Source organism: Diadema antillarum, unplaced genomic scaffold (assembly GCF_040938485.1).
Source record: "Diadema antillarum isolate AM-2024a unplaced genomic scaffold, OU_Dant_1.0 seq00000126_RagTag, whole genome shotgun sequence".
In the NCBI taxonomy this organism is placed as follows: Eukaryota; Metazoa; Echinodermata; class Echinoidea; order Diadematoida; family Diadematidae; genus Diadema; species Diadema antillarum.
This window is the reverse complement of record NW_027271205.1, coordinates 395,358-421,499: the sequence shown is the minus strand read 5'-3', so window position 1 is coordinate 421,499 and position 26,142 is coordinate 395,358. Positions and strand designations below refer to the sequence as shown.

General features: G+C 42.3%; 1 protein-coding gene across 1 annotated transcript in view; it reads left to right on the top strand.

The window, feature by feature from the left end:
* Nucleotides 1-26,142, top strand: part of LOC139727339 (transportin-1-like) — a 68,363-nt gene that overhangs the window by 31,190 nt on the left and 11,031 nt on the right. Inside the window, exons 4-13 of the mRNA XM_071638299.1 lie at nt 7,087-7,220; nt 12,189-12,270; nt 12,949-13,071; nt 14,662-14,780; nt 15,064-15,232; nt 16,166-16,226; nt 18,697-18,849; nt 24,122-24,294; nt 25,145-25,197; nt 25,742-25,913. Of these exons, the coding sequence (XP_071494400.1) occupies nt 7,087-7,220; nt 12,189-12,270; nt 12,949-13,071; nt 14,662-14,780; nt 15,064-15,232; nt 16,166-16,226; nt 18,697-18,849; nt 24,122-24,294; nt 25,145-25,197; nt 25,742-25,913 (1,239 nt within the window). The remainder of the gene's footprint in view (nt 1-7,086; nt 7,221-12,188; nt 12,271-12,948; nt 13,072-14,661; nt 14,781-15,063; nt 15,233-16,165; nt 16,227-18,696; nt 18,850-24,121; nt 24,295-25,144; nt 25,198-25,741; nt 25,914-26,142) is intronic.

Sequence of the window (26,142 nt, the reverse complement as noted above, 5' to 3'; positions counted from 1 at the left end):
TGAATATTGCAGCACCGGAGCTCATCGGATGCAGACGTCAGTAATGTCCCGTCATACATGCTAAAATGTCATGTCTGATGGCCATTTACTGACTATGCAATGATTAAAGCATCTTTAGATTATAGATTCTTCTCTTGACATTTTTGTAATTCTTGTTTAATGGCATGATGAAAAATATTTTGTATCCTGCTCCCCCAAATCATACCCAAGCAGGCATTCAGCAGATGTTCACTGTGTTGTATTTGTGGGCAAGTACTGTTTCATTTCATTTGCATTGCAGTATTAAGTTTTGGTAGCCCTTACCATGGTGTTGGTAGGCTAATGACCATCTTTTTTCAACAGTTTGTAGCCCTTTCCCCTTCAAGATTCTAGGAAAATACAAGGAAAATATGATAAAATATAAGAATGCATGTTTACTGACATGTCAAAGCTTTGTTTTGCCATAGTGTAAAAACTATTTAGAAAACAAAACACACAAATATCTAATACTAGGTGGGGAAAAAAAAAACCCACTTGCAAGACCACAATTGTGACAACCTGTTTTCTCATGAATATTTTCTCCAAACAAACAAACAAACATATCTTGGTATATTAAACATGTGACCTTATCGCAAGAGGGGGGGGGGGACATCTTCAAGGAACTCTGCAGTGCACATTTTTATTCAAACCACAAAATTGGAACAGTTTAAAGGTCCATTAACTGAAAGGAAATGCTGATGATATGCGGTATGACATGCAATTTTTTTTTCTCTGAACATTTTATGTACTAGGAAATTACAAAATTTAAAGTGTGAGTGAAATAATGTAATATTGCTTTGCTCTGGCACCTTCTTATCAAACATAGTCAAATGACGTGATCAAAATGATATGATCAAAATGATAATCCCCCCCCCCCCCCCTTAAAAAAAAAAAAAAATGGTTAGGTGAAGTTATTTATAAACAAACAGGAGGGAACTATACTATTAAATGATAACCAGGCTATCATTTACACCGCTGAAAGGTGGTAAGGAACTGGTTATTCAATAGAGAAGCAGAGATTGAGTGAATTCAGCGTGGGTGGAGGAAACCGTGCAACCAATGTAGCATGACTCACATTTATAGATGAAACCCCCACCACCACTCCAATATCAGGTTGATTGCATAAAATCCATATCCTTTTCATCAGACTATTTTAGAGTTTGATGAGTTAGCAAGGACTATGACACATTTATATTGACAGAAAGAGAGAGTGAGAGATAGAGTGAGAGAGAGAGAGAGAGATAGAGAGAGGGAGTGAGATATCGAGGTGCAGTGTTTTGAGAGGGAAAAAGAGAGGAAGACTCAAACTGCCAAATTATTGCCCCCAAAATAGTGTAAATGATATCTTTGCATACAAACCAGCATGACAGGCGTGAGCCAAAAAGAATCTTGTTGTCGTCATTCTCAACATACAAGGGTTGTCATATTTCTGTGATATTGACCACTATCATTGATTTGTAAAAACATGCAAAGCTCTGAAAAGCAGATCTGCAATTTTCATGAAACTTTATCCACTCTGTTTTTGGTTACCTTTGTGTTTCTGTGTGTGTGTGTGTGTGTGTGTTTCTTTCTACTTTTTTTTTTCAGGGGGTGCAAAGTCAATTTGAAGTAAATTTGAGCAATATCTTTTTTTTTTCTTTTTGATAGTGGCTTTGGTTTATGATATTGCTTGTATCAAAAGCAGATCACAACCATCTCTCACACTCATTATTAATGAACACTGGGAGCTCAGCTTCTGTATATCTTATGAGCACTTGCTGAAATGCTACTCCGGAAATGTGACCAGGATATTTTGCACTGCATTGATATAGAGGCTTGTATGAGACATTCATCAACCAAACTGAGGTGATCTCAAATTCTTGGATAATAATCACTTTGTGTTTTGTTTCATAGATATGAATAGGATTGACTCCAAAAGGGCGCTAATGTTTTGAATGAAAGCAGTGGAACTAAATAAAGCAACCTGCCGTGGAAATTTTGAGCAATATTGGACAGACAATAAGGAAGTTTCCATGGAGGGGATGTAATTGTCTTCTTGTGCGGCCTGCTTTTGACACTCATTTTGCATGTTATACTTATTGTAAAACCAGAAATGTTTGCATGAATTTTACTTATGCAAAATTTCACAAGAGCCAATACAGCAAAATTACAATGCATGTGCAAAAGTGCTTGTCTACACTGTATTGAATGCCAGTGGCAATTCATTAGAATTTCTTGCTGCAAAAATACCCTGCTTTTCAGTAACTGGAAATGGTTTATTTCCTTTGCTCAAAGTTTATAGGAGGAATTTATGATTATCTTAGAAGATGTGCAAAGAACCCTGTGGCCCAATCACTCTTGTGTGAATGGATAGGCATGGAAACATTTTTTTTTAAATACATATATGTATATTGTCTTTCCAAAATGAAAAGATGTTGAAAAACGAACTCATATTATGTTCACACAACTGAGGGAGAAGTACTGTACATACAAGTTTTTCCCTGAAGTAAATTGAACCCTGCTTATCTGACAGTTCCAGGCATTTGGTGTAATCTTTGTTCATACAAAGGAAAATAAGTGGAGTAATTGCCGAGGTTTTTGAGATGAGAGTTGCCCTGTTGCTATCGGATCACTGAAATATCGCGAGACGCATTAGTTAACATATTCATGCCATGTGAATCCTCACTATTATAAATGCAAAATATCCCATTAACTTTGTGAGGGTAGAAACTAGGAGTGGTGAAATTTGTTCAGATCTCGGCAATCGCTGTGTGGGTTGTGGAGGTTTTTGGTTGTTGTTTTTTTCTGCATGTTCACTCTTTGAAGGGTTCTTTAATATGTAAATTTGTATGAACCATAAAGCAAATTGTGGTGACTGCCTTTAATACCTTATTGGCTTTTTAAGTGGGCTGGGGTGTATGTCGTCACGCCACAGGGAATTCGACATTGCGTTTCTCCCGGGAGGCATTTGGCGTGTAAATTGAAGTGGATATTTAGTGTAGCGTGCCTCTTAAATGCTACGGAGGGAGGGGGCAAGATTGATGTCTGTGATAGCGCTTGACGACAGGCTGTCCTGAAGAAGAGAAGAAAGATGTTTAGCCCCCTCAAGCTTTGCGACAAGTCCCCCCCGTTGGAAGCTTGGTGCCTCAGCGGGATGAGAAAATTACATCAGGACCGGTGTCGCTCCATCCCCTCGCGGCCAGCTTTGCCACTCGGCCTGTGTCAGCGCTTCCACACTTTGCGAGCAAATATGACCCCATTCACATTTGATGAATATGGGTGGTTTGGGTAAGGCCCACACTTTTTGCTTTGTCGGCCAGGGTACCATGTGCATACATGTACAGTAAGCTCTCTGACTGTAATTTTTAGGAGGTAATTGTTTTCAAATTCTCCGTAAACTATCAGAGACACTGCTGTAACTATGAGCCTCCGTTGACAGCTAGGCTTGAAATATTTAGCAGTGTACCAAACAGTGATGATAATGTTCAGAAGCTTATAAAAAAACAACAATGCTCAATTTGTACTGGTCCTGTAGAAATGTAATTTCTTGAGTGTGAATTGGGTCCACATTAATGTAATTCGTACTTGCATAGTGTGAGGGAATGAATGATGCATGAACGTATCTTGCCCTTTTCCATACGAAATAAAAGATCGTAGTAGGATAAGGCCATTGGAGTATGCAGCTCTACATGTTGTCATCTTCCAAATTTGGCAGTGTAGCGTTTCGGGGACTAATACTGTACATGTTAATGACATATCAAGTGGCACTCGCAAACCAAAAATTGTGATGTATCACAGGCATTCTGTTCCTGCATTTTCATTTATTTCTCTCTCCCTACCCCTTCCCTCCCCCTCCCCTTCCCCTCCCCTCCCCTCCTGGGCAGTACCAATCTTCAAATACCAGTATTTACACTAGGCTCAAATATTAATATGTCGCATCTCACGAACTGTTACTGTCACCATGTGTGTTTACAACAATGTAGTTGTAGGTGTGTATTAGTGTATAGCGGTATGTGTGTCGGTGTATGTACTGGTACAGTTTCTGAAGAACATTTCCTTCGAGGCATTTTTGTTCTCTAACATTTCTCTCAGTTTTCGTCATGTTTTCCCCAAAGATGGCATTAGATACAAAGTGTATTAAAAAGAATTGCAAATGTCACTTGTCAGCTTAAGCTTCCAGTGTCCCAAAGGATGAAAAGTGGGAAGAGTGTTTTTACCTTCATTCTTCATTCCTTCGATACTGGGAGGGGTGTTTTGGTGTGGGTTCATGGAAAGTATGGATGTATGTAAAGTGAGAGTATGGAAAATGGTGGAATACTGTTTGTCCCCTCTCTTTTCAGCATTTTTCTGCATAGATTTGTAAAGAATTCTAAGGCACCATTCACCTTCTTTATATTCAACCCAACAATAATTCTGCTTCTTCCATGATGTTCCTGTTTGTTGCGTCACACTCTGTTAGGCAGTTGAACATGATGTGAGGGGAGGATGGGAGGCTTGTGTTTTTAGCTCACCTGAGCCAAAGGCTCAAGTGAGCTATTGCGATCGCCCTTCATCCGGCGTCCGTCGTGCGTCGTGCGTCGTGCGTCGTGCGTCGTGCGTCGTCCGTCGTCCGTCGTCCGTCGTGCGTCGTGCGTAAACTTTTTACATTTTCATCTTCTTCTTGAAAACCCCAAGACCGATTTTCATCAAACTTGGCAGGTAGCATCCCTAGGGGGTTAGGAACTCAATTTGTTAAAATGGGCACCATGCCCCACCCAGGGGGCCCCCAGGGGGGCCCAAACCCCCCAAAATTAAGGAATCTGTAAAAATCTTCTTCTCTAGAACCAGAAGTGATAGAGCTAAGTTAATACTATGAGTTAGTACATTGATGACTGTAGTTTCAAGTTTGTTCATGGCAGAATCAGGGGTGCCCCCCTTGGGACCCAGGGGAGGGGGGGTGGGGAGGGGTTCTAATGGGGCCTAAATTGTACATTTTCATCTTCTTCTTAAGAATCCCATGACCCATTTTCACCAAACTTGGCAGCTAGCATCCCTAGGGGGTTAGGAACCCAATTTGTTAAAATGGGCACCATGCCCCACCCAGGGGGCCCCAGGGGGCCCAAACCCCCCAAAATTAAGGAATCTGTAAAAATCTTCTTCTCTAGAACCATAAGTGATAGAGCTAAGTTGATACCATGAGTTTGTACATTAATGACTGTAGTTTCAAGTTTGTTCATGGCAGAATCAGGGGTGCCCCCCTTGGGACCCAGGGGAGGGGGGTGGGGAGGGGTTCTAATGGGGCCTAAATTGTACATTTTCATCTTCTTCTTAAGAATCCCATGACCCATTTTCACCAAACTTGGCAGGTAGCATCCCTAGGGGGTTAGGAACCCAATTTGTTAAAATGGGCACCATGCCCCACCCAGGGGACCCCAGGGGGCCCAAACCCCCCAAAATTAAGGAATCTGTAAAAATCTTCTTCTCTAGAACCATAAGTGATAGAGCTAAGTTAATACTATGAGTTTGTACATTAATGACTGTAGTTTCAAGTTTGTTCATGGCAGAATCAGGGGTGCCCCCCTTGGGACCCAGGGGAGGGGGGGTGGGGAGGGGTTCTAATGGGGCCTAAATTGTACATTTTCATCTTCTTCTTAAGAATCCCATGACCCATTTTCACCAAACTTGGCAGCTAGCATCCCTAGGGGGTTAGGAACCCAATTTGTTAAAATGGGCACCATGCCCCACCCAGGGGGCCCCAGGGGGCCCAAACCCCCCAAAATTAAGGAATCTGTAAAAATCTTCTTCTCTAGAACCATAAGTGATAGAGCTAAGTTAATACTATGAGTTTGTACATTAATGACTGTAGTTTCAAGTTTGTTCATGGCAGAATCAGGGGTGCCCCCCTTGGGACCCAGGGGAGGGGGGTGAGGAGGGATCCTAATGGGGCCTAAATTGTACATTTTTATCTTCTTGAGAACCCCATGACCCATTTTCACCAAACTTGGCAGGTAGCATCCCTAAGGGGTTAGGATCTCAATTTGTTAAAATGGGCACCATGCCCCACCCAGGGGGCCCCCGGGGGGCACACACCCCCAAAATGAAGGAATCTTTTAAAATCTTCTCTAGTATCAGAAGTTATAGAGCTAAAGATAATACTATGAGTGAGTACATTAATGACTGTAGTGTCAAGTTTGTTCATAGGAGATCCAGGGGTGCCCCTCGGGGAGGGGGGGGGGGGTTGGTTGGGAAGGTCCAAATGGGGGCCTAAATTGTACATTTTCATCTTCTTTCTGAAAACCTCATGATGGATTTTCGTCAAACTTGGCAAGTAGCATCCCTAGGGGATCAGGATCACAATTTATCAAAATGAGCACCATGCCCCACCCAGAGGGCCCCAGGGGGCCCCAATCCCCCCAAATTAAGGAATCTTTAAAAAAATGGGACCTTATTGTACATTTTCATCTTCTACTTGAGAGTGCCTGGTCAAATTTTGGTAGAGCTGTGAATAATTTAGATTAGTGACTGCGTGAAAGGTGAACTTGCGATACTCAGGTGAGCGCTAGACCCGCGGGTCTCTTGTCTTGGATGAGATTTATTTGTAAGAGGTGTGTACTGAGGACGTCAGAACTCGGTGTCATGATGGAGGGATCGTGTGGATCACAGTCAGATCAAAACTCTTGTGAGAGATTGAGAGAGAGAGCTAGATTGAGTCGTCAAAGATTATTGCATCCAGAAATTGAGTGGGAGGTAATTTGATTAGTCCAGTCCAGCTGTGTGAGAGATGTCGCATTGGGAATAGATGACATGGGGTCATCTCTTGTGACAGCGTAATGTTTGACGATTTGCGGCGGTGATTTTGTTGTACAAACAATGTAACTTGATCTGCCAGATGATGTGGTGGTCACTCCAGTCTCACTTGTAAAGTCGCTTGAAAACAAGCCCAATGAACTTCGTAGAACACTTCATAGAACAATGAAGAAGTCTGATGTAATTTCAAAAAGTCAGCCAATATTCGCAACTCCTACAATAAATGAAAACAAATTGCGCATGTGTATATATGTTTATTATAAGTTTGCATTTGTCCATATTCCCTCCCGAATCTCATTGCAGGGTGCATTCGGGGCATTGCAGAAGATTTGTGAGGATTCTGCAGATGTGCTGGACAGTGATGCTCTCAACAGACCACTCAACTTTCTCATTCCCAAGCTGTTGGGATTCTTCCAGCATGCGAGTCCCAAGATCAGGTAATAATAGTATACAAATAGTGAATGTTTATGAGTGCAATGGACAGAATATGTCATGAGGTGAAAGACGAAATGATCCATTCAACGAGGCGCAACCGAGTTGAATGGATCATTTCGTCTTTCACCGACCGAAGAAATATTCTGCCCATTGCACGAATGAAAAACATTTATTTGTTTTATATAACGCCTGAAATAGATCCTTGTCATTTGATGTTTTATTGATTTAGAAACAAGAGAGAATCTGAGATTGAGGGAGTGCTCACTGAGTGCTTTACGCTATATAGCGCACTGTCACGTAGGCACTGCAACGCAAGCGCTTTACAATCTTGTGCAGGGCTCTCGGCATGTGTGCAATGGAGCATATCGTGTGGATCCAAGATTGCACGGTAAATGGAACCACAATTCGGTGGATTCCATATACGGTGCGCCACCTATCGGTTGTAGTGGACAGGCCGAAATCCACAATGCCTTATGGGAAAAAGTCGACATCAAAATTACTCGCATTATATGCACATGCAGCAGCGCAGCTCAGCTCAGCCGGCCGCGCCGGGCGGGCGGGCGCCTGGGCTGGGCCGGCCGGATATCAATTGCGAGATCGAGAGATAGATCGATACGGTATGGTATTAGCAGCAAACTGGCTTTTCCGTGTTGCATGTTTGACGCGACGTACGTACACTCCAAAATGCAGGCTTGGCTTTTGACTTATTTCTTTGGCAAAAGACACCAAAGCTGGTTGGAAAAAAAGGCATCTCACATGCCAAATTGTTACTTACCTGCTGTTCTAGACTAAACAGACTCAACCAGGGCTGCCAAAGCCTCCTTGTGCTTCTTGGCCTTCTGGTCTGGCATGGCCCACCTCTCCTGATTGCACGGGAGGTATGCCACGATCATTCTTTTATTTATTCAGTTCGTCGACTCGCATTCGCCGGAAGACAGCTAGGTCTTGGGGGTCTGCCATTTTCGCCTTGGGCCTTGGGTTTGGGGGGGTCTGCCATTTTTAGCTCACCTGAGCCAAAGGCTCAAGTGAGCTATTGCGATCGCCCTTCGTCCGGCGTCCGTCGTGCGTCGTGCGTCGTGCGTCGTCCGTCGTCCGTCGTCCGTCGTCCGTCGTGCGTCGTCCGTCGTGCGTCGTGCGTAAACTTTTTACATTTTCATCTTCTTCTTGAAAACCCCAAGACCGATTTTCATCAAACTTGGCAGGTAGCATCCCTAGGGGGTTAGGAACTCAATTTGTTAAAATGGGCACCATGCCCCACCCAGGGGGCCCCCAGGGGGGCCCAAACCCCCCAAAATTAAGGAATCTGTAAAAATCTTCTTCTCTAGAACCAGAAGTGATAGAGCTAAGTTAATACTATGAGTTAGTACATTGATGACTGTAGTTTCAAGTTTGTTCATGGCAAAATTAGGGGTGCCCCCCTTGGGACCCAGGGGAGGGGGGTGGGGAGGGGTTCTAATGGGGCCTAAATTGTACATTTTCATCTTCTTCTTGAGAACCCCATTACCCATTTTCACCAAACTTGGCAGGTAGCATCCCTAGGGGGTTAGGAACTCAATTTGTTAAAATGGGCACCATGCCCCACCCAGGGGGCCCCCAGGGGGCCCAAACGCCCCAAACTTAAGGAATCTGTAAAAATCTTCTTCTCCAGAACCAGAAGTGATAGAGCTAAGTTAATACTATGAGTTTGTACATTGATAACTGTAGTTTCAAGTTTGTTCATGGCAGAATCAGGGGTGCCCCCCTTGGGACCCAGGGGAGGGGGGTGAGGAGGGGTCCTAATGGGGCCTAAATTGTACATTTTTATTTTCTTCTTGAGAACCCCATGACCCATTTTCACCAAACTTGGCAGGTAGCATCCCTAGGGAGTTAGGATTTCAATTTCTTAAAATGGGCACCATTCCACACCCAGGGGGCCCCCAGGGGGGCCCCAAACCCCCAAAATGAAGGAATCTTTAAAAATCTTCTCTAGAATCAGAAGTTATAGAGGTAAGATAATACTATGAGTGAGTACATTAATGACTGTATTTTCAAGTTTGTTCATAGGAGATCAAGGGGTGCCCCTCTTGGGGGCAGGGGGGGGGGGGTTGGTTGGGAAGGTCCAAATGGGGACCTGAATTGTACATTTTCATCTTCTTCCTGAAAACCTCATGATGTATTTTCATCAAACTTGGCAGGTAGCATCCCTAGGGGGTCAGGATCTCAATTTATAAAAATGGGCACCATGCCCCACCCAGAGGGCCCCAGGGGGCCCCAATCCCCCCCCCCCCAAATTAAGGAATCTTAAAAAATTTGGGCCCTTATTGTACAGTTTCATCTTCTACTTGAGAATGCCTGGTCAAATTTTGGTAGAGCTGTGAATAATTTAGATTAGTGACTGCGTGAAAGGTGAACTTGCGATACTCAGGTGAGCGCTAGACCCGCGGGTCTCTTGTTTAAAGTCCGCTGTGCTTTGTGGCGACCGTAACGCGTACCTCTAGTTACCGCGTATACCGATCGCCAGGCGCTAGGCCAGTACAGTTATTGTACAGTAAACAGTGCATTGCGCATGCAGCTACTGTCTGCTGCGCTGCAGCGTAGCTCTAGCTGCATAGCGCGATGTCGACCCCAAAGTTGAAAATCGGCCTGTCCGCTACAACCGATAGGTGGCGCACCGTATTTGGAATCCACCGAATTGCACAGACGATGATGTCATAGTGAAAATTGGCTAGTTAAAATGATCAATGTCAAACAACCAATCAAATGACAAGGATCTACTTAGGCATTATATCATGTCACACAATGAACCACACTTTAGTGTAAACAATGCTGAAGTGCTGTGACATTGCACATGTAATTTATGTTATAATTTTGTAGCAGAATTTGTGTTTATGTTATTCTCTCCGCCTAATCAGAGCCATAACCCACTTAATCAGATACACATTTTGGCTGACACACTTCGATTGTCCGTCATCAATGTCTGAAAATGATAACAAACTCCAGAGAAATAATCACAATCATTTCACTCTCCTGCCAGAATAGTTAATTTCCAACCAGAATATTTCATTTCCAACCAGTGCCAGATAGATCAGTCTGTAGGTAGATAGATATGGTTGATTGTGCAGCCAAAACATTTTTCGATTGGCAATATGACTTGGTTTGATTGAGGACACAATAGGGTGGCATTGTGCTGATGGTGATAGCACCATCAGCTTTTTCTCACACGTCCACATCATTATTTGAATGCTTTTTTTTTTCTTTTGGGTGTTGTAGTGCATGTGTACCTGTTGCCATGGGTATCAGTTGGTATTATAATTGTGCATTATGTGAGATGATGTGCAGGGGTCTATACCAGGCTCTACTGTTTGAGCAGGAGGCCCACTGTAAATGGGAGCAAAACTTGTTTTCTGACCCCTCTGGAGTAGCAGGGCCACTGTCCATATATTAAGGATGCTTTGACTCGAGTCTGCGAGGACTAGGCACCATTGTGGAGTTTAAGACTGGAGTTGAGAGACCAGGTATTGAAAGCTGGTTCTGTAAGGATGAATTTTTTTTTTCCAGTAAGTCATTCAAGTCTTGATAAAATGATTGACCAGTGTATTCAAATTTTATGCTGACCTTGATCAAGAAGCTGCTTATGACAACCAAAAATTTGCTTGACTAACCCACATAAACAAAAAAAACACCCTCAGAGGAAGCGAACATTGGACCTCTCATACAATGTATTGAAATGTATTATGATAGAAGTAAGAGCATTTAATTGCTCTTTACTAGGTTTGCCGATAAATTATCCAGTTATTTGACTACTTTAGTGAAATAGATACTACAAATTTTGTGTTACACTTCCCTAGCACTGTTGTTTTGCATGGATGTTTGACATTAGATCAATGAAGAGTTTTGCAATTCAGATGTCAATTGTGCATTTGTAGGCCGGAATTGATGAAAGCAGTTTTATTGCTGGGATTAAAAAGGAAGAGAGAAACCCCAAAATGCATTTTGAATATATTCATCCTTTGCCAGAGTTAGAGGTCGATGTATTTGCACATCTTGCAACGGGTCTGCTGGTTTGCCTCTAGCTTGGGTCCATTGTGTGGGTGGTTAAGTAAGATTGTAGCTCAGTGAGACAACCTTTTCATCATGAATGTTCTGCATTCTAAATGCATGTTCAGTTGCTGCCCACAAATTACATCTACGTCCAGGGTATCACATTAGCTCCGCAGTTGGGACACATTTTTTTTTTATGAGTCCTTCCAAATACCATTGGTCGCCACCCTTATTAAGCAAGCACGACCTGCCTGCTATAAGCCATGCTAATTTCAATCATGCCCCACGGCCTCGTGCTGTCTCAATGTGGGGATGACCATTAACTTTTGATTTGCTTCCTTCGAAAAAAAAAAAAAAATCTCATCTTATGCATTACTGCTGTGGACATACTGTGAATGCAGACAAGCTTTGGGTGCATGAGTTACTCAGTGTCTCATCTATGTTGGCCTCAATTCCTTGCCTCATCTCCAGATGACTAATTTTATGTTGTTTTCTTTGGGGGGGGGGGGATGGGGTTGGGGCTCTGGGCTTACAATGGCAGAGTTTTGACTGATGCTACTTATTGAAGGGAATGTTATTAAATGTGCTGCTCAAAAGCTATTTTTGTCAGATGTTTTTGTACTCTGTCATCATGTTGTGATAAAAAATACCAAAGAATAGAAATATGATAATCTAATTTCAAGTGTGCTCTTCAACCATTATCCACTGGTTCTTCATCAGGTTGTGGTTTCTGACACAATGTAGAAGCTGACAAAGAATTTTCTTCTTCCATTAAAGTGCAGGCTTTATGCTTGAAGAGAAATAACACTGTTTTGTAGCAGATGTTGGCCACTTCACCTGGGTAAAAGTGGTCACTAATATAGGGGTAAAAAACTATATCCTCATTACTTTTTCGTCTAATATATCATTCACTTTGTATGTCTCTCCATCTCCTTTGTTCTCCCGTGAAGGTCACATGCCATCGCCTGCGTGAATCAGTTCATCATCAGCAAGACACAAGCCCTCATGATCCACATAGACCCTTTCATGGACGTAAGTCATTTGGATGTCATCACGACACCTCAAATCTTAGCGAAACTGGCATATTTCACGCCTCCCCTTGTTCCCAGACCCCAGAGAATCTGCTGGCTTTTATGATAAAACATTTTCATCACTCCCCTCTCCTCAGGGGTGCATTTGTTTTGGTTTAGTTCAGTTATTGTGTGGTTTAGTTTGTTTTCCAACCAAAGTAAGATTTCTGTGCATCCTGAGAAATTCGTGAGCACAGTTAGATATTGTTACACACAAAGAAAAAGCGAATCTTAGTACTTGATGCTGAGTTGGAGTGTATGACAACTTTCAGAATGTAGCATTACACAGCGATTGATTTTGTAAGTTGGGAAGAGGTTTCAGTTATTACCTGATGGCAGCAAATATGGCGCATGATAACATGTGTCCCTGTGCCTCCGGTAAAAGGTCATTATGGTGACAGTTCAATGATGGTTCGTATGTACCTTTCCTTCATGTTCAAATTTTCAGTGGAATGCAAACAGAAAGTGAAGTGAGGTTCAGGTTTTCTTATTTGATTCCCATGTAAACAAGCAGGACCAATATTTGCTCAATTTCACCTGATGCTGGAGTTGCTGCAGGTACCATATCTTTAACCCCCCCCCCCTTCCTCCTCCTCCTCCTCTCACATGTGTCTATTGGTTGTCATGCTACCCCATTCAGAACCTGTTTGCTCTGGCGTCCGACGAAGACACGGAAGTGCGGAAAAACGTGTGCAGAGCGCTGGTGATGCTCCTGGAAGTGAGGCTAGACAGACTGATACCGCACATGCAAAACATCATCGAGGTAAGGAAGATTTTTCCCCCTACTGGGACAGCCAGCTTGTGTGATTTGATTGGAATAGCAGGAGTAGATTAGCGCACAGGAGTTGTAAGGGAATCACAATTAGTTGCATGGCTATCACCACTGGGGGCACTGTATTGATTTTGTTGCGACAGTAACTTTCTGGATTTCTGTTATCACATGCGAGGTAGGTTTGCTGTGGTGCTAGCAGTATGAAGCTGGGGCCATAAGTCATACTATAAAGAGCATTGAAAGAACCAACAATAATGAAAAATAAAATGAGGAAGTAGATATTTTTTTTTTCAGGGAGAGGGGGGTAAAGTTAAGTAAGCTTGCCGCTGTGCTACTAATATTCATTGGCAGTAGTATTGGCCTTTCCAGATGCAGAAGTGATAAGAAATAGAGAAATAAAGTCTTATGACCTCAATGTGCCTCTATACCACTAGTAGATCAAACTTTTCTTTTTGTTTGTTTGTTTGTTTTTCTTCTCCTTAGTTGGGCTTTTTGTGTGTTTGTGTGAGTTTTAATGACTGCCTGAAGGGTGCCCATTTGCTTTCTTCTTTGGTGAAACAAGAATGCAAGAATCATAAACAGGGATCTACACTCCCATTGAATAAAGTTTGCCTTGGCAATACACATCCAGAGTGCCTGACTGCTTGTCATGTCAAAGGATCAGCCATGTATACCCCAACCCCCTCCCCCTTCAGATCTCACTGTGAATGTAATTACATTGTTGAGAGTAGCTGTGTGCTACCATAAACAAAGCAGTGAGGAAATACAGAGCATGCCCTTTGAAGAGTTAATAGGATTCAAGGAGAGATTGAATGTGGATTAAAGAGCAGCTTGATTCAAGAACTATTACCAAGTCTTGAGCAGGTTTGTGAGAAGGGTGAAAATCAGTGAACCATAGTTTCCTATCCTTACTGAACTCCTTGATTGGTTTGCCCCGCCTTTTCTTGTAACCTTTGATAAGAAACTGGATGTTTTAAGCTTTAACTTCTGTTTGCACGTAAGAGGATTAATTTAATTGCAGTTAGGAGTGCAGGATTAGCTGGCCTATAATCTAGGCAGATGATACAGCTATGGTCTTTGCTGTCACGCTAGACAACTGATGCGGAGAGGCTACAAACAGTGGATATGCGTGAAGCATCCACAGCTTATATCCACTTGTCTTGATTTAGTTGTTGTTTTCTTTCTCCAAACGTTGATTTCCTAAACTACTCGACATGCTCTCATAAAATCATCAATATCTCCACAATCGAGTACTTTTTATGAGTCGTGTTATATATGAAATTAAAGCAGAAGAGTAAGAGAATAATGTCATGTCATTTTCAGAAAATCTCCCTCCTCGACTTTTGGCTCCTTTTGTTGTAGCGGGTCACATATGGTCTATTAATTATACAGATCATTTCATTCTAGTCCCATCTGCAGCAAGTAAAATTGTGGAATTATATTGCCTGACGTGTTCTCACTACTCGCAATATAGTGATTTTGAACATCGCTGCATTAGTCACTTGATTGCATTCTGACCAATTACCGACCAATATTCATGTAGACCATGTAATATACACATCTTTTTTGCCCCCTTTGCAGTACATTCTCCTGAGGACACAGGACAGTGATGAGGCAGTGGCATTAGAGGCGTGTGAGTTTTGGCTGACGTTGGCCGAGCAGAGCATCTGTAAAGAGATCCTGCTTCCCCACCTACCAAGGTATGTTTGCCGTGACGGCTATCACCATAGCAACCAGTAGTCAATCATGCTACTGAGACATGGCATTTTTATGAGAGTTGTGAAAATGAGGAAAACATAACAAGTGAAATATCAGTGACAAGATGACTTGCATGATTAATTGAGTGATGATGAATTCATTAAATTGACACTTCTCATCTATGAAATTATATGAAATCCTCACAACAAAATTGACACTGAATGCAGTGCAATTTCTTGCCATCGATTTAATCATCCATCCGTCTTGGATCTTTTCCCTCCTCAGGCTAATTCCCATCCTCATCAACGGGATGAAGTACTCCGAGATCGACATCATCCTCCTCAAGGGCGACGTGGAGGAGGACGAGATGATCCCCGACAACGAGCAGGACATCAAGCCCCGCTTCCACAAGTCCAAGACGCATTCCCAGCAGCACTCCTTTGAAGAGGAAGAGGTAACCACCTCAACCCTTTTCCCCCACCCCACCCACCCCCCTCCCCACCTTCGTAGATTGCCTCCTCAACCAAGTTCCCCTCCTCAACCCAGTTCTCTATGTTGTCAGGCCACCCGCATGATCCTCAAGATCAAATTATTGTTGTAACTTTAGAAAATTATCCCCATCCCTGATTTGCCCCCAAATTGTAGACTTGGGGAAAAAATGCAATCGTCTCTCAAATAATGTAAAATGGTAGATTTTCCTCAACTGCATTTGTTTTTGTTTGTTTGTTTGTTTTGTTTTTTGTTTTGTTTTGGGAGTTTTTTGGTAGGAAGGTGGAGTTTAGACAAAATAAGTATCAATGCCAGCCAGGATTACCTTCCCCTTTTCCAACTGCTTGTAATAATGGTATGACAGATTTGGAAAAAAAAAACAACAAACAAAAGATATATGTCTTGTTATCTACACTGCAGAAACACTCATTTAAGTTAATCTAAGGTCTTGTAAATTAGTGCAAAGTTCAAGAATGTATGTGGTTGTTCCCCTCCTCCTCCCCCCCCCCCCCATGTGCTTATAATAGATCAACATCAAACCCAGTGCAATTATGTGACTGGCCTAGTTCACCCGCAGTCATTTGTCTTTACCAATACAACCCTCTTCGTGACAGTGATTAAGCCATATTTCAGCAGGTCTGTGTGACACATAGATCAAGCAAATTGACTTTGGATGAAACTAGGTCGCAGTCAGAGGTCGAGGAACTTTGAGTGTTAAGTTGTGTCACTTGGCAAGTTGCCAGGTATGATGCTAGGGAATGTGCACCATGTACAGTAAAGAGGTTACATATTGGCTCCCTTCACACTGTCCGTGGTAAAGACATTGATTTTGGCCATGCCTCTTCTCTTCAATGCCTCCAGCAGATATTGTACATTCTTTTTTGTTTTTCTCCAACAGGGTGACTCTGCTTCAGATTACGGCATCGACGATGACGACGCCCTCTCAGACTGGAATCTCCGTAAGTTGTGTGCACAGGGATGAAGTAACAAATGGAGCATGCCCCTTAAGTTCTTGTAATTCACTACATTACACTTTGACACTCCACAAGCATGTCCATTTTAATGAGGACACATCACTTTTTAATCATGGTGTGAGTAAAAAACTACAATCAGCGACGATATGGTTGTTGGAATTGAGAACAGTGATGGTCATGAGTTTCTGGGGGGCATTTCAGCAAGTGTTCTGTCAGTGAGTTTCACCGACAAACTTGCTCTCAGCCGATCAGATGCAATGATTTCGGTAGCTTAAAACAGTTGTCAGTGACTGACAAGTTATGAAACACTGCCCCGATGCATCCAATAGAGAAGACAGAGATCCATCAAGCGAGGTGAGGGACTTGTCTTTGTAATTTGGTGACAGGTTGCTATCGTGACAGACATGTACCTGATGACTTGGCAGCACTCCCTGACGGAAAGTATCTATTTCCTGCTCACGAAGGTGTGCGCATTGTGTCATTCAGATAATGAGTGCTATAAATAGGCAACCCGGCGTTGACCTTGATACGAGCATAGGAAATCATGTCAGCATTGAGATGAGGTGACAGACTGGATTCAGGCGCACAAGGTTCCGTTGTGCAACCATATTTGCCGGCATCATAACACCACACAGTGCTAGCTCTATCTCATGCAATACTCGGCTCTTGTATAGGAAACAGTTTGGCATGTGTGAATGAAAACACAAACCTGCTTGCTCTTTTTCATACAAGTTTTATCGTCAAGTCTGATACATCAATATTTTGTGCAGACACACTTACTTATTCTTCTCATGCTCAATTCTTCTTTAAAATCCTGACACTGAGTTTGCGTCATTCAGTTGAAACCTGTAAAACCTCAACACACACAAAAATGGATGTTTAGAAACAAGCAAAACCGGGCAGAGATACAAATGGAATTTGTTATCAATATTCAGAAAAGTAATGGAAGTTTTGATCAGATTAAAGCGCTTTTGCATATTTTCCTCTCTTTTTTCTTTCTTTCTTTTTTTGTCGCTAAAGTGGAGATGCAGCTTATACAGAGGTGTGGCCTTATGGCCAGAAAATACAGTATTTCGGAGTGGTCCACTGGTGACCTAATAATGGTATACAAGAAGCCAAGGCATTCTGTCCCATGGATGGGATATCAACCCTTTATTTACCTAGGCATTCAAAGTTTCACATACGTTTTTTTCAACATTTCATTAATCCCCTCTAAAACTTTACCCTGGTGTAAATTTGACACCCCACTCAGGTGTGGCAATGCAATAGTCCAGTGTGAAGGACTTGAAGATACCGCAGGAATTTGGAGAAAGGGGGATATCAGTATTCATTAATCGCTTAATTTCTATACATCCCTGCTCGTCGGCGAAATAAGTAGAGGGCTAATAGGCGGTAGGTAATACTCACATTGGGAACCTGCTCGAATGATGCCGTTTTGACACCATTTGCCGACTATCGAATGTTCCCATGGTTGAACCACAAGGGCTCGTATCATTTACATGACTTCCGGAATGACGAAATTCACACCGCTTCCCAAGGTTTTGCACAGGAAACGAGTGATGGATACCTTTTACCTTGGTGGTCTTTGCTGGGCCTTGAGAAATAGTTTGCAAAATAAATACCTTGCCATGGAAGGAGAATTGCTGTGAATTCTTGTTAGGGAATGAAAGTTGATGGAATTTAAATGCGAGTATTTTTGGAGAAATATGTACTGTAACTTCCAGCCCATCTTCATCAATATCTACAATAGGTCTGTATGTAGACCCCCCCCCCCAAAAAAAAAGGGGGGGGGGGGGGGGAATGGGGCATGTTTTGAGTAAATTACTCAGTAGTCTTCATGTTCTATAGGCCCGTTCACACACAAGGGAAAAAGTGCGATTTAAAAATCGATTTTCTTATCGCGATCAAAATTTCGAAATTTTTTCGTGTGTGGACAGAAAAATCTCACTAATTACCGCAATCCTTATCACGATCCAACTCGCACTATTAGTGCGATTTTTCAGAATAATCGCGATTATTTTGCTTGTTTACAAAATCGAGTCTCTTTGAATCGCGCACGCGCGAAACTCTATTGGGACTGCGGGGTCAGTCTTCGGTCATGCAAGTTTCGCGCATGCGCAATTTGGCTACTGATCGTTCTTTCCTTGCTGCAAAGTGCGATTTTTCCCTGTGCATGAACAATCGAAAAAAAAATCGAAATTTGGATCGCGATTGTAATTTCGATTTCCGTCGTGTGTGAACGGGCCTTATATGGCCATCGTCTATGGATGGCAGCAGCTAGATAAAAACCTCTCATTGCTTTTTGAAAACACAGTTCCTGTTTAGTTTCCATAAGTTTGTTAATTGCACGAGGGAAGACAAAAGAAAAAGAACAAATTTATGTGCAAGTTCAATGAAAGTGAGTCACATGTTCATTATTAGTACTGTATTGATTTGCTAATTTTTTTGCTGGCAGGGAAATGTTCGGCAGCTGCCCTTGACATGCTGGCCAACGTGTTTCGGGACGACCTGATGCCGGTGCTCTTACCTATCTTGAAGGAGACCCTCTTCTGTTCCGACTGGGAGGTCCAGGAGTCTGGTATCCTGGTGCTGGGTGCCATCGCAGAGGGTGAGTCGCCCTGCCGTTGTTATTCTAATCCCCCCCCCCCCCCTCCCCCTCCACCATCTCCATTTCGAGTTAAAACTTTTTTATGCCTCCGCCACGAAGTGGTGCTGGAGGCATTATGTTTTCGGGTTGTCCGTCCGTCCGTCCGTCCGTCCGTCCGTCCGTCCGTCCGTCCTTCCGTCCGTCCGTCCGTCCTTCCGTCCGTCCTTCCGTCCGTAATGAAATTTTGTGGACAAGGTAATGCAGCTGTCATTTGTATGACGCACCTCTTGACCCCCGGGAAAGGTGCGTCATGGTCGCGTCAAGTACCACCAATTTGATGACGAGTGGTACCGTCATGGGAGCAAAATGTCCGTCACAATACTGACCCATTATGTGCGTCATAGTCGGTCATTTAACCAGAGTGTGTCAAAAGGTTCGTTAATGGGACCGTCATGTAATTTTGCGAGGCTTCTTGCATGGTATCCCTCCGTAACAGAATAAAACAAACTCGCGATCGCGAGCCGGCCGATTTCAGCGGCTCCTGAAAACGCGAAAATGACACAATTTTCATTCAGTTTTATTATAACATACTGATACTCACTTCATTCTCGTATGTCTTCTTTTTCTATCTGATGTCAGACTAAAGGTCTTTTCAGAAGGTTTGAGCACAAATTTGCTCAAAAAACCACAATACCAAACACGATTTGTGATTAAAATCATCACATACAGCCCGCGGCATCGCGAAGCTCGCTATCCTTCTATCGCATTCACTGTTGTAGTGTAGCATCGACCGTCGACCGTGAAATCTGCTGCAAAACCACGTGCGTGATGTGGACCATGTTGTACATGTATACAGTACAGGCGTACATACGTATACAGAAGACGAGGCATGGCAGAGCAGAGGCCAGGCGGCGATTATTTTTTCCGTAACCCTAACCTGCCGATCGACACACAAACGATTATGGAACTACTAAGAGTCTTATTCAAATTTATGAACAAAATATTTACGTCGATGTAGGGCAATTTGTCAATCAGTTGCAATACTGAGAGTCTATTATATTAACTTAAAATAGTAAATTCTATTCAAACACTAGCCATATAAACCATACCTAACTTAGGGTTTAATAAGGTTCGTGTTTAAATACAGGCAGGGGCTTCAATCAAGCTGTTTTCGAATCGGGGAAGGGGAGGCGGGAGGTTACGGAAAAAAATTACTGTGGCCATGCCAGGCCGTAGTTTCGCGAAACTAGATATATAGTTCGAGGACATGCCATAGCAACGTGTAGGCCTATATCAAAACACGCGTTTCTATGGGATGTCCATGAACTAGGGCACGGTTTTGAGAAATTCGAAGTTGAAGTGGTCTTTTCCTACGCATTTTTAGGTGATCCGAGTATCCTCTCGAATCACCTTCTGTATCTGTATGGATTCTTTCTTTCTTTCTTTCTTTCTTCTTCTTCTTCTTCTTTCTTTATTTCTCCCCAAAAGTTGTGCAGAGGTTAGCTCAGAAAGTGCTATGCCTATCAAGTTCATACTTATACCATGTATGTATCGTGTCCCAAAGACGACAGATCTAGTTATTTTTTGTTGTTGTTCATATCTCAAAAATTCGATTTCTTTTTTTTTTTTCAACTGGTATTTGGGAGTCTTGTAATATATTCAAAATGTTGATAGAAATTTCTGAATATATTCAGAAATACGCCTAGGCGCCTACTGTTTGGATAACTGGTAAACATACAGTCTACGTTCGATACGAAGAAATCATTACGTCTTTCACTAGGAAAAACATACAAAACAAACGAACAAAAAACACGTACGAACGAATGTTGATAGCCAAAACTTTGATAAGTAATAAGCAGTTATGATGAGCGTGAACTGAAATTAATTGTCATGATTTTGCTGTCTATCCAGGTGATGAATGCATCTCATTGAACCTACTCGTAGTGAATTTCTCTGGGCATACGAGACCTTTTTATTTCTGTGATTGCATTTTTAATTGACTGATTAATCGATCTGGAGTGTTCAGGGAACATAAGATATTCGATCAAGTACACTGTATTCGACTGTTTGATGTTTCCTACTATGCGCCAAAAGAAAGGCTATAGAATCACGATATCTTTGCAATGATTCCTTTAATTCAACTAATGAGCTGGTTCTTCGATCGATATTTCCAGGATATTTACACGCTGTTTATTCCAGTGCGCGCATTCTTTCGTCTGGCACGCACCTGGGTGTGGCACCTGCTTTTGTGGAAATTTCCACAAGGCAAGGGGAGAGAGGTGGGGTGTCAAGTTTCTTCGAGCCGAAGAGACTGCATGTCACACAATCTCTTCGTTCTGATTTATTGTCATTCTTGCTTTCTCCTTATTCTTTGCTGATGTTGAACATTTAGATTTAACTTTACGAAGGTTGGTAGCACGTGGTTCTTTTTTGTTGTGAGGTGTATGTAATTTCTTTTTTTATCATTCTTGGGAGGGAAAAGAAGAGTAAGATGGAAAGAAGAATAAGAGGGAAAGTGAAATAAAACAAACGGCACGTACGCTCAGCATTCACAGTAAGCCGTCTTTTTCCACCAGCATAGTTATCATCACCATCAGACATCACTCAGACAATTTTAGCCTTTTCCTATCAACATTAAGAAACACGCATACAATGCAGTCCCTCGAGACAAACACCTAGGAAAATAAATAACAAATACAAAGTATCAACACCTCCCAACAACACAAATACCGGTACATGTATTTAGAAAGACAACCCACAGCACGCTAAAGCGGCTGGTATCAAACTTCGTCGCTTCGGTTCGAAAAAGTGATTGCAGCAAGCGGAAAAATCGCCGTTACGAAAATAGCAGTGCGAGACACTTGAAAGAATTACGTAAAATACTTCAAAGTACAAAGGGAACGAATAAAGTGATATAAAAATGGAAGAAATCGTACAAAACAAGGTGTGAGAAACGACAGTGGAGAACGGTAAGTTTAGTGTAGTAAATTTAATTAGGCCCTAGCAAAAGTTGGCAGCACCGAAAGCTACGCGAAAATAAATATAGACATTGGAAACTCGGTATTGCGACGAGATCCTTAGGATCAAGTCAAAACGATACAAAACAAAGGAAATCAATTCATTTTGACCGGAAAATAGTTTGTTATAAGTATTCTGTTATATGAGATCTCCTTTGATAGGCCTAGAAATAGGCCTACATCGAATTTCCACGATACTCGGCCTCGGGAAAGAAAGTTCGAACGCTTTTCATCTGCACATACTGCAGTGCACATCAATACACGAACAGAAACTCACCTCTTCCTTGCAGAAATATGATGCTATAACGTAACAAAAAACACACACAACACTCTAAAAATCATTTCGTACTTGAGAGGAAAGGGACAAGCGGATGGAGAAGAAGAGAAATACAAGCAGACATTGCACAACGGAACGCTTCTACCCCGACTCAAAACGGAATAGGGGACTGTAGTGTAGTGGCAGCTGGCTACAGTGTGTGCAGCTAAGCTACTATACTCACGCTCCCCAGCCGCCCACACATGGGGATACCACGGCGATCCATGTAAACATCCAGGGTCCGTAGGCGACAGGGATTCACGCGCGCGAATTTCCGTTCGGTGCACACAGTTCGCAGGCAGCGAATTGCGTGAGCGCACACTTTTCCAGTCTGGTACGTACCGCGAATATTACATGTGCGTCAAGGGTCAGTCATTTTCACGAAGAGGTGCGTCACCATTTTTCATGGTTAATGCGTCAATGTCTCATAAAGGTGTGTCACTTTTTGTGACGGAGGGTACGTCATGGTACCTAAAAGGTATGACGCACATTGGTACTTTGACGCACCTATCCCGGGGGTCAAGAGGTGCGTCATACAAATGACAGCTGCATAACTATCAAAACGTTTTGAGGTATCGTAATGAAACTTGGCATGTATGTGTATTAGGGGGTGAAGTTGCGCCTATCAACTTTTGGGTGCACATGCTCAAGGTCAAAGGTCAAAAGGTCAAGGTCAAATACATAAAATCTCACTATTTCCATCATAACTATGCAATGCCTGAAGATATTTTCTTGAAACTTAGCGTATACATGTATTACCCAATTAAGATTCTCTGGTGAAAGTTTGGGTCATGAGGTCCAAGGTCAAAGGTCAAAAGGTCAAGTAAAAATATTAAAACTTCACCTTTTTTCTCTGTACCTTGGAAATTGTTCAAGGTCTCTTCATGGAACATAGTATATATACATGTACTGACTGGCAGTCGTTATCTAGAGAATTTAGGGTTCATGGGGTCAAAGGTCAGGGGTCAAAGGTCAAGGGCAACACTTCAAAATTTTACTAAATATTTCCTCATGTTTGTGCAATGCCAGCAGGATTTTTTTTTTTACACTAGGTGTATGCATGTTTAACCTAATAGAGATTCTCTGGAAAGTTTTTTTTTTCTTTTGTTTTTGCCTCAAAGGTCAAAAGGTCAAAGATCAAGTGAAAGTGCTGAACTAAGTTTTTCCTCCATATCTCTGAAGTGGCTCAAGTTATCTTGAAACGTACTACATATTTATGCATCTTCTGCCTGACAGTGATTATCTTATGAATTTTAGGGTCAAAGGCCAGATGAAAATGGTAACAATTTACTATTCAATACAGAAAGTGCACTTTTTCTCCATACCTTGAAAATTACTCAATGCATAAACATAATGGGTCAAAGTCAAGTTAAAGTCCGTAAATCCCAAATACATGCTCTCCTATTCATCCAATTAAACCTAGGTCATGGAAGGTGAGCATTCAACACATTTGTGACAAACCTGTCATTTTAACATTTTGCCAATTTTGTGAAAATGTAATCTCACATTGTCCACATGTACTATTTAGACCTATTAGGAGAATCATGCATTATGGCGGAGGCATACCAGTCGCCATAGCGACATTTCTAGTTTCATATTCTGTCACCCCATCTTCCTTTCGCATTTCCTTCTGTTCCTTACATGTCTTCTTTTTAGACTACACCTACAGCAAAGACTGTGTTGGCTTATCTTTCAACTTTGTCACACACATTATCTTTCCGCCCCAATCTTATATAATTGCCACATTTTGACGCAGACATCTCTTCACACACTTTTTGTCTATGTACCACCATCTTATAATTTCAATACATTCCCACACACACACTTATTTTTCTCCGTCTACCTGTATCTTATTTCAAAATTTTTCATATCGTCACTGACCACCACAATGGCGTGTAAATTTATTAATGCCTGTTCCCTCATGCGTTTGTTCCCTTGCCACCGGTCATTCCACCACCAGGCTGCGTGAACGCCATGAGCATGCACCTACCGGAGCTGGTGCCCTTCCTGATCGACAGCCTCTCGGCCAAGAAGGCCCTGGTGCGGTCAATCACCTGCTGGACGCTGAGCCGCTACTCACACTGGGTCATCAACCAGCCCCACCATCTCTACTTCCAGAGGCTGATGTCAGAGGTCAGTTCTCCGCCTGTTTGTGTGTTTGTCTGTTTTCTTACCTCCACCAAGGAGGTTATGTTTTTGACAGCATTGGTTTGTCTGTCTGTCTGTCTGTTTGCAAAAATAATTTTAAAAAATTGTGAACAGATTTGGATGATATTCATAGGGAAAATTGATAATGACACAAGGAACAGATGTTAAAATTCTGGCAGTGATCCAGATCACCGTGTGGATCCAAGTGTTTTTCAAGAAAATTCTCTCTCTCTCTCCATTCTAATTTTTCTGAGGAATTCATAGGGATTCTTTATTATTGGCCAATTGGGCCAACAAACAAGGGAATTCGACCTGGGTGTTTTTGAGGTGCACATACACACACTGATAGCGCACTCACTCAGGTGCAGTAGAAAGCGAAGGTAGGGGCAGTAGAAAGGATTCTTCATCATTGGAAAATAAGGCAATTTTCAGCATAATGTGTATATGGGTGGAAATGAATGAGCTGTGTGGGGGAGGTCTGCGCTCTCCAAGTGCTTATCTAGTTTCTTTATGTTACGTTTGTGGGTCGGGTGTTAAGTTGCTTTTGTACACAGAGGAAAGGAACAGATTAGTACAACGGGATCACATGTGAGACAGTGCTCAACATGAATTATTGTGCAAGGTAAGATGTTTAATCCCCTTTGAAATTAAGTTTGTTAGATTTGTGTCTGAAGGTAATTGTTACCTGCATTTAAACATCTGTGTTGATTGTAAGGGCATGAAAGACCTGTGATATTATTCATGGCAACTTTTGTTTCGATGTGATGTGCTGTATGCAAAACATTCACACCTTGAAGTGACTTTTATATCCTTGTACTTTTGTTATTAATTTCAGCTACTGAAGAGAATTCTAGACAGCAACAAGAGGGTACAAGAAGCAGCATGCAGGTAAGAAAACTCAAATTCTTTGTCACAGATTTCCCTCTTCTTTGGTAAAATGGCAACCATTGTTCCATTTTCGTATAATTGTATTTTTGTATTGTGCATGCCAATTACGCTGGGTATGCAGTCGAGCTACTAACATGCAGATCCTGCCCAGACTTTTGATAGTTCCACTCTGTGAAAACATTTCATTTTAGTTACAATGTCACAAGTTTGTCGATGTGGAAATTCCAGCCTCTACAAGGATTATTTTCTGACAGCTGTGGCTAGTCCTCTCACATTGTCAAGATGCACTGAAGACCTATTGGGAGAATGCGAAATAGTGGAGGCATACCAGTCGCCATAGTGACATTTCTAGTTTCTAATAATTAGCAATAGAATTCATAATGCACAGGCATTTTCTGTATGGGTTTGGTGTATAGCGCCCAAAAAGAAAATCAAAAGGTGTGAGAATACTATGCTGATACAAGAGGCAGGAGAGATAAAAGTGAAAGTGGAATTGTTTGATCTTTCCTAAATTGTCGTCTTCCAACTCCTCCAAACCCCGCAGTGCGTTTGCCACCCTTGAGGAGGAGGCGTGCACGGAGCTGGTGCCCTACCTACCCGTCATCCTGGAGACGCTGGTCTTTGCCTTCAGCAAGTACCAGCACAAGAACCTGCTCATCCTCTACGATGCCATCGGCACGCTGGCGGACTCTGTCGGTCACCACCTCAACAAGGAGGTGAGAGAACAAGGCATCGTATAAATCAATGCAGCTATTGGCTAAGAGCTTCTCGGCCAGATGATTGGCAAACTTTTTTTTTCATACTTTAATACCAGCAGCAGTCACGGCAGGAAATTTCACAAATTGAGTAGCATTTATTGCATTGTGTAGACAACCCCTTTTGCTCTCATTTTACTTTCGCAAATCTTGGCTCCTTGCAATATTCTCGAAAGTTTCATGCACGCTA